This window comes from Juglans regia, chromosome 7 (assembly GCF_001411555.2).
Source record: "Juglans regia cultivar Chandler chromosome 7, Walnut 2.0, whole genome shotgun sequence".
In the NCBI taxonomy this organism is placed as follows: domain Eukaryota; kingdom Viridiplantae; phylum Streptophyta; class Magnoliopsida; order Fagales; family Juglandaceae; genus Juglans; species Juglans regia.
Genome location: NC_049907.1, coordinates 44,647,692 through 44,657,227, shown reverse-complemented (window position 1 = coordinate 44,657,227; position 9,536 = coordinate 44,647,692). Strand labels below are relative to the sequence as shown.

At 39.6% G+C, this 9,536-nt stretch overlaps 1 protein-coding gene and 1 pseudogene across 2 annotated transcripts; both read left to right on the top strand.

Moving 5' to 3' along the window:
• Positions 1-1,610: 1,610 nt before the first annotated feature.
• LOC108985054 lies at positions 1,611-2,365 on the top strand (annotated as a pseudogene).
• A 2,163-nt stretch (positions 2,366-4,528) lies between these two features.
• LOC118349050 lies at positions 4,529-7,327 on the top strand. 2 transcript variants are annotated; one of them, XM_035692524.1, is made up of 2 exons: positions 4,529-4,677; positions 4,889-7,327. In XM_035692524.1, the coding sequence occupies exon 2, from the start codon at positions 6,252-6,254 to the stop codon at positions 6,909-6,911; it is 660 nt and encodes a 219-aa protein (XP_035548417.1). In that variant the 5' UTR covers positions 4,529-4,677; positions 4,889-6,251; the 3' UTR covers positions 6,912-7,327. Both variants share the same exon structure in this region, with proteins under 2 accessions (XP_035548417.1, XP_035548418.1).
• Positions 7,328-9,536: the final 2,209 nt, after the last annotated feature.

Sequence of the window (9,536 nt, the reverse complement as noted above, 5' to 3'; positions counted from 1 at the left end):
AGCTGCATGTGTTTGATATATCCAAGATGTGGGTGGGGGATACCATGCCTGATTGTTAGGGTATGGATAAGCGGTTCGATGCGCACAGTTTTGTAGATATGGTCCTAAAATCCAACCGGACAACCACTGGTCGGTGTCATACCCTGTAACCAAGGGAACCATCAAAACATTAAACAATCAACAACCATAAAGAATAATCATGTTTCTTCCTTTTCCTTTCCTTTTTCTTTTCTTTTTTGCTTTTGCTTTATGCTCACGTAAACATAAAGAGTACGGTCCATCACCGACCACAACCCACTTATCGAAGTTGACAAGAAATACATAAAAATAAGAACCGTGCTACAGCCCCCGCTCCCAGTCCCGCTCAGTGTAAAATGTAGTGTTTTTTTATTTTATTTTTTTATACATATATTTTTTTAACACTATAAAATATTTTTTAAAAAAATAAAAAAATTATAATATCATTAAAAAATACTTACTTAATCATTAAGTAAAAAAAATATATATTAAAAAAATAAAAAAAATGTAACAGGACCGAGAGCGGGACCAGGAGTGGTGAGAGTAGCATTATTCTAAAAATAATGGTACATTAAAATTATTAAAATTTTTATAAAAATTTTAACCGTTTGTTCTCATTATCTCGACTCATTACTGCATTTGTGTATTGAAGAACAATCAGTATAAATATGAAATATACAAATAGGAATAAGATAAGTCTTATATATTAAATTTTTTTATAATAAAAATAATTTTACAATCTAATGTAATTTGTTAAGGTGCATCAATTTGAGTATTTACTGTTTTGTGTTTTTTTTCCCCTTATCTAAAGCATTTGTCTATTATAAAACATTGAGGAAATTAATGTTGTCTATTAACAACAAACATTTGACATTCCCCATTACATATAACAGAGAAATATGGGTATCATGCATTTCTGGAAGATACAAGAATGGAGAAACTTCATCCTTTAAACCAGCTTGCAGCAAGATTTATCATGTTTTGAGTTTGCTGTTATTGTAAACATGGAAAGAAGGTGAGATGTGAGAGATTTTGAGGAGTCTCCTTCAATAATCAAGTCAGAATATTATAACAAGAGAAATTCTACTTACAACCACCCATTGCGTAACCCCATGCAATCGGCGCCTCTTTTCATGAAAAAATTTATTTTTTTAACATTCCCGTCCCATCTTCTAATCATTTCATTCTCTCTCTATTTCTCTATCAATTTTTTTGACCTTCTTCTTTCTCCCTCTACATTTTTAGCGCTTGAGCTTTTCTGAGAGTTGAGCCTTGCGCATAATCTCCACTACATCTTTTTTTAGCTTTTCCATGCCTCTCAGCGTCTTGAAAAGTTTATCGTCTAGCCTCCTAGCTTTTACCATGGCTAATGTTGGGAGGGAATCCAAAAGTTTTTGCGCTCTTGGTAATCCACCGACTCACCTCAATGTACGTAACTTCTAGAAATCACCCGAAGACACCAACCTTCCATCCCCCTTCCAATATACATTCTCCTGCGAGCCAATTCAGCAGTAGTGAGTGTTTTGCATTATATCGGTTAACGTCCTCTTTGGTTTATGCTTTGTCCAGAAAAATTCACAAGCACTAGTGCAATGGCTGAAGACGCCGCCGTCACGTTCTGCAACAGCAGCGCCATCATTGACTCCAAGAAAAACCCATTTTCGCTCAAAGCTGGACTAACCTAGATGTTGCGTAGCAGGGCTATTCTCGAAGTCACAAACGCCGATCAAGCCAAGATTGTCGAAGAAGCTGGCGCTTGCTGTCTTATTGTATCGGAGCCTCTCCACCGAGGTATTTCCCGCATGCCCAACCCATCCCTGATCAAGGAAATCAAACGCACCGTCTCAATCCCTGTAATGGCCAGAGCCCGTGTCGATCATTTCGTCGAAGCCCAGATCCTCGAATCCAACGAGGTCGATTAAATTGACGAGAGCGAAGCTCTTGCTCTTGCAGACGAGGAGAACTTCATTAACAAGCATAACTTTCGCTGCCCATTTGTTTGTAGATGTCAGAATCTTGGGGAAATGTTAAGGAGAATAAAAGAAGGGGCAGCGATGATTAGGACTCAAGGGGATTTATCAGGATCTGGAAATATAGCAAAGACTGTGCAGAACTTGAGAACAATAATGGGTGAGGTAAGGATTTTGAATAACATGGATGAAGATGAAGTATTCGCCTTTTCGAAGAAGATAGTGCCATCATATGATCTCATGATGCAAACCAAGCTGTTAGGCACTATAATGATCCACATGTGTTGGTGGAGACTAGTTGCGGGTTGGAGGATAGCATGGCTGGTCTGAATCTCGGCGAGGACAGGATCGAACAGTTTTCAAATGAAGGTGCTTAATGGTTTAAGAATCACTGTAATGTTTGTCTCTTATCTGTTATTAGGCATATGGCTGTGTTTTGGTCAATTTAGGTTGTTGAGCATATGAGACTCTTCTTTTCTTCTTCTTCAACATGATAATGTAGATGATATAAGACTATATAAGTGTTCCGTCTCGTCGTTGTGCTCATTTTACCATGAATCTGATACCAATTTGGTATGTGTGGAATTTGATTTTGTGGGAGTACAGAAAAGGAACTTGAATAAATTCGTGAAATCTTGAGAACAATAACGTGGCAACTTGCATCTGCACAATAAACCAAATAGTCACTTCTGGATGAAGAACCCAGTTGTTGTTTACCATTAAGTGGTTTGTATAATTCAGCTTGAGAGGAGAATCCGTGTTAGTTGGTGCCAAAATTCCCATGCTTCACTTGTAATGCATCGTTATGATATGATTATGTTTCTTAAAATGGATATTCTTATGTTTGTGGAAATATATTGTACTCGACAAAATTCATGCATATGCGTTGTGTTCGATTGCCTATTCCTATTTTTCTTTTCCATGTATTTTTTTCCATACTCTGTCAACTCTAGAGCGCAGACACTTATGGATTCCCTCCCAACATTAGCCATGGTAGAGGCTGTGAAAGCTAGACGAGAAGCTTTTCAAGAGGTTGAGAGGCATGGAAAAACTAAAAAAAGATATAGTGGAGACTATGTGCAGAGCTCAACTCTCAGAAAGCTCAAGTGCTAAAAATGTAGAAGGAGGAAGTAGAAGGTCAAAAAAATTGATAGAAAAATAGAGAGAGAACGAAATGATAAGAATACGAGACGGAAATGTTAAAAAAATAAATTTCTTCATGAAAAAGGGCACCGGTTTCATGGTGTTACGCAAGGGGCGGTTGTAAGTAGAATTTCTCTCATAAAAATAAAAACATCATAAATATTTATTTTTAAGAGCCAAAAGAGAATAATTCTTTTAAACAAAAGCATTCCTTATTTATTATGTTTTAAAATCAGTCAAAATTAGTTCAAGTATTTTCAAAATAGAAAAACGTTTAAATAAGGATGGATCTATTAAAAAGGAAAACGATAGTATGATTTTTAAATGTGTCCACAAAATGTGTAAATTCCTATATTTTAATTTTTTTTCTTAATGATTAAAGAAGCAATTATTAGCAAATTTGTATTTTTTTTTCTTAATGATTAAGGATGTTTAAAAAATATTTAAAATTTTTTAAAAATATTGTCTCATTTTAGTGGGAATTATCCCAAGTAACACATTTCACTTTCAAGCTACCAAAAGTTATGATGCATCAATTTTGTAAAGATTAAATGGCCTAGATCATCTCCCAGACCTATTGGCTTGTGACGAGGATATTATTTATCATTTTTTAATATTTATAAATGTAATGTATTATAGAAATATATTATGCCATTCTTCTAATATTATTATGACACATATTTACGAAATAATGTCCCCTTAACTTTTTATTAGAACTGAGGTTTTTGAGGGAGTGAAAGAATGATATATATAAAATGAATCTTATAGTATTTAGAGCTTTATGGAATTTAGTGTTATTGGAAAGCCTGCAACAAATAAAAATAAATGTTACGAAAAATGATATTTGTAGTTATAATGGAAGTGTCGGGTATTCATTTAAAAAAAAAAAGAGTTATAATAAGATTTATATGAAAAAATTAATTTTTTAATAATAAATTTAACATAAAAAAATATACAGTACTTACACAACCACGACTGAATCCCTTTACACAAATGTTATTTCATTCTACCTATTTCTTTCCCACTCGAGCCACTAAAAACTCTCTTTCGTGTTTACGAAGTAGCCTTTGTTTCAGTCTGTTAAATTGCAACTCGGCCCATCACTTGGAACGAGGTCCTAGTAATAGATCAATTCCTGGCCCAACTGTCTCCTCCCGGTTTGGATCCTAATAAGGCAGGCCCTTGAAAGCTTGTAATGGGTGAATAATTAACTTGCGTATTTAATGCATTTTACCGTTGAACCACTGGCACTTCCAACGGTCGAATAAATTTTCAAAATCGGAAATTTCGACTAGTTGTTAGATCATGCGCTTGACTTAACGCTCGTATCTCCACGCTCTTCTTTATTCGTGACAGTTTGATTGCATCAAAGAGAGAGATAATCACAAACACAAAAAGAAAATTCCCTTTCTGTATTATTTGACCGAGTTCGTGAAACATTCTTTAGTGAAAAAAAGTAAAAGAAAAATCCATTTCGGGGATAATAAGGGTGCATCATCATCGATGTCTATCAAGGCTCCTGGAATTCCAAGAGTCCCAGTGTCAGGTAAACCTCTCTCTTTTCTCCGTCTCGTATCTTTTGGTTTTCAAGAAATCATAACAAATCCAAAGCAAGAAAAACTTTAGTCTTAGTAACTGGTTTGATTGAAGTTATCTTTTTCTTTTTTGAAATCATAAACCGTATTTATATGTATACTTTTCTCAGTTCTTTGAACCGTTCACATTTTTACAAAGAAATGGTATCGTTCTAATTTCAGATGAGAACGATCAAAGCCATCGAGAAATGGGTTCTAACGTTCAGACCACAAAGAAATTTATCCCAAAGCATTACATGTCCCAAACCATATCTGCAGCTAGCAAGGTCGCTGTCCCGAGAAAGAAAATCTTAGGCGAAAGGAATGCAGCCCCGGAATCGATGTTCTCCGATTCCCATATCCAAAAGACCCCCATTTTTGAATCAAAAATCACTTTTGTGAATCCCGGAACCGATATTTCCTATGTATCATTGCCGCAGGGGTTTGAATCCGATGACAATGGGGAGAATGCTCTTGTTGCTGACGTTTCTTTGCGGCCCTAGGATCCGCTAACTAATTTTCTTTCTCCAAGACCTAAATTTCTCCGGTACATGCCGAATAGGCGCCGTGAGATTTTTCTTCGTCGAGTAAAAGAGATCAAAGGAGGAAAATATGAGACGTATATTAGTACAACTGGTTCTTTTGAATTTGGGAAAGCTAGTGAGGAGGAATCTGACTCGGTTTGCGGTCGTGGCTCTTTGCCTTCATCTCGCGAAGGATCTTTACAGCAAGAAGACGAACAATTTGTGGAAATCGAGGAGGTAGAGGAGGCAAGAGGTAGGAGCTTGAAAAGGGTGCTGGAGTTTTTAGTTTGGTCTTTTCTTTTCGTTCTTTCTACCTTTTATATATCTTCAATGAATTCTCCAGCAACTTCACCTAGTTTACAATCTTTTGAGGGTCTTAATAAAGGTGGGTACCTTAAGATTTTAAACCATACGTCGGAAGCTTTATTGGCTATGAGACTTGAAAGTGGAAGTGACATTTGGGATCAGGCAGAAGAAATACAATTGGATTTGGGTCGTGGACACCAGAGAGATAGGATTGAGGAACAAAAAATGGTTGAAGATGTGAAAATAGGAGTAGACATTGCTGAGGAGGGAGCTCAATGAAGTAATATATCTAAAGGGTGCAAAAAGTAAAGCTTTAGAGGTAGTTGAAGATAGAAAGAAGGGAACAGTACTTGATGAGTTGCGTGAAATGACAGAGCCACAAGCTGCAGATATTGACGAAGGTTGTGACCATGAAATGGTGAAGATAAGGGGTTTTTCTGACATGATGATTGATAATTCTGAGTTACAAATAGGTAAAACTATACAAAAGTTTGAGACTTTGCAGGATTATCAGGCACAATCCACGTTTAATGGAAAGGATCGCCAAATCATAGAATCCGATATTGCAAATATTCTTGAAGAAGAAAATGATTTTATAGTGGAGCCAGCTGAAGAAGTTCACAGTGACAAGCTGGAGATGAAGACATGATTGAAACAAAAATGGACGGAATGGAAAATCTCACTATCATAGCCGGTGAAATTATCGGCTAAGAGAGATGGGCAATGGTGATACAGACTTTGAGATTCTCAATCTTGAAGCAGAAGTAAATTTGGAGGATAGCCTAACGAAGTACTTGGAAATCGAATTGTTGTTACTGAAAGCGATTATTGGGGCTTCAGTATTTTCTGTGATTGTAGCCTTTTTGGTCTGGGGTTTCCACTTTAAGCGTATGAAAACTTCATTGAACGATTCTTGTCTATTTGCAAAGCCTTGTTTTGAATCTCTGATGGTAGAGAAAGATAAAACTATTGGAAAGGATTCTTTCTATGACCCCAAAGCCTTCTTTGATTGTAAAACCTCTCGTATTGAATTTGTCATAGCAGAGAAGCATAGCTCAGGGCTTTGTAATAGGGAAGAGATGCACATGGAACGTTTTGGCTCTTTCGTGAGTTATTCATCTTTTCATGCAGTGGAGAAGTCTCTCAAAGATAATAACGAAAGCCGAGCACCAACAATTGAGTTGCTCGGGGAGTTTGTGTTTGTAAAGGTAAGCAGCAGCTCTCTGAGCGAGTATTCTGTTTCCACGGAGAAGTCAAGGAGCAAAGTCCATTCGGTTCCTCTACAACCCCAGCCGGCTTTCTCGGAGTTCCCTACGATGGATTCTCATTCATGTGCAAGATATACTTCTAGGAAGATTGTGAAAGAAGAGAGGTAAAGCCATTTATATTTCCTGTAATTTGCTATTTGTTGAAAGAAAGATGATGATGGTTTGCATACACAACATGCCACAACGAATATATCTATACTATAGAATAAGTGGGGATGGCTGTCAACAGTGAATTGTCCTCCGTGAATGATTCCGTTTTTGTGTGTTTTGTCTTTTCTGTCCTACTGTTTTGGTGTTATGTGTCCGTTTAAGTGAGGGCACTTTGGTCTTTGGGTGCAGCTGTGTAAGAGGGTGGGTAGCTTCAGTTCTTTTTTTTCTTTGCATCTTCTCTCTCCGAAAGCAAACTGCTTTATCTCTTCATCTTCTCTCTTACTTGCGTGTTTTATCTTCTCTGAGTGTCTCTTTAGGTTTGTTTTGTGCAGCATTTTTTTTTCATGCCATTGGCTTGGAGATTTTACATGAGCTTTTACATGGGCTTGTTGGCTTTCTCTCTTTAAATTTGCAGATATATCGTTCCTTTGTACGTAGGTTTGCATGTTATGAGTTTTTTATATTTTTATATTTTGCATGATGAGGAAACATAGCCCAGTGATAGTGAGCACATTGGGTCTGGGAACACATAGACTGGACCAAATAGGGAGGAGAAAAGCAAAAGAACATGCATGATGAGCTCTGTAGTCTCAAAGAAAAATATGAGGAGATTGTAAGGAATGTGGGTACATCGTCATTAATGGACCAATAACTCATGAGCATCGGTCTACCCTACATGGAGGAGGGTGATGGCTCTGCCTTTACCACCAAAGTTTAGGGTCCTAACCATGGAAATGTACGACGGAGGAAGGGACATGAAGAACTTAGAAAATCTCAACAGATGCATGATGAGGAAGCAGCGCCTAGTGATAGTGAGCATTGGGTCCGGGAACACATAGACTTGGACCAAATAGGGAGGATAAAAGCAAAAGAACATGTATGATGAGCTCCGTAATCTCAAAGGAAACTACGAGGAGATCGTAAGGAAGGTGGGGTACATCATTATCGATGGACCAATAGCTCATGAGCATTGGTCTACCCTACATGGAGGAGGTGATGGCTCTGCCTTTACCACCAAAGTTTAGGGTCCTAACCATGGAAATGTACGACGGAGGCAGGGACCGACTTGAGCACTTGGAAACTTTCAAGGCTCACATGATGCTACATGGCTTCCCGGGTGAGGTGGCATGCAGAACATTTCCACTGACCTAGAAAGGGCCAACCTGAGTATGGTCCGGGTCTTTGATTCCCGGATCCGTAGATAGTTTTTGGCGAGCTAGCTAGTTTGTTTTTGACTCAGTTCATGTCGAGTCGAGGAGGCGGTGCCCGACAGTGTACCTACTCACCATCAAACAGAGGGAGGATGAGAGCCTAAATTCTTACCTGACTCGGTTAAACAAAGAGTGCATGACCACTAATGACCAAGATGAGAAAATAACATTGACGGCGCTTCTAGGAAGGGTTTGGCCGCGATCCCAATTTATGGCTGAACTAGCAAGGAGGACTCCCGTGACGCTGCGGGAGTTCATGGATCAGGCCGAAAATTTCATCAATGCCGATGACACTCTTCTGGCCCTAACGAAACTGAGAAAGGAGCTGAAGCGAGCAGAGAGGAAGACGAAGGCCCTGGCTAAGGCTAAGACCCACGAGAAGCAGTAGAAGAGTTCCTAAGACAAGATGAGGGAGGAAGCCCTAATGAGGGGATTGGAACCTCGGTTCAACCGGCCCTCATTCACCATCCATGAAGCCGACACTTTCTCCGCCTGTGAAGAAGATGACTGGGGTATTGCATGCCACTACTACACATACCACATGTTCACCTCGCATAACACTGATGATTGCTTCTCCTAGCAAGGGAGCATGTAGAGTGGACAAGGCAGCACTATCCCCCGGCCTGGAGACAGGAGCATGGATCGAGTCAACTGGCGCATTGGCGACGACCACAAGAGTGGGGGCCTCATCAAGTAGAAAAGCACATGCTAGGCGGGCCCAGTACCAAGAGGTGTACTCGGCCGAGTACTATCCCCCCAAGCATCGAAGGGGTGAGCCTACTCCAATCATCTCTTTCATGGAGGTTGACGACGAGGGGGGGTCCTGTACCCTCACAACGACGCACTAATGGTGATTATGCTAGTCGCCAATTTCACCACCCGCAAAATCCTCATTGACAACGAGAGTTCTGTGGACATCCTATTCTGGGAAGCCTTTACCAGGATGCAAATAGATGTTGCCTAGTTGCATCCGGCCTCCATGACATTGAAGGGCTTCTCCGGGAGTATGGCTCAGCATGTGGGAACCGTCGGTCCTCGATGGCAGTGCCCCCTGCAATGCCTTCCTTGGTCATGGTCGACTTCCTTGTGGTGAGGACCCCGTCGCCATATAACGCCAACTTATCACCTCAAGATGAAGTTCCCGACTCCCCATAGAAAGGGAGAATACGAGGCAAACATGTCTTGGTAAGAGAATGCTACATTCAAGAGCTGAAGCAAAATGATGGTGGACTTACCCCGGACGACACCTTTGGGCTCTCCATGCACTGCTCTCTAGTAGGCCTTAGTTTGCAGTTTGCGAAGGCCACTCTATCCCTCCCGCGATGGAAAACGGGTCTTGCCCCTAGTGGCCCGAATAACTTACCTCAATCCC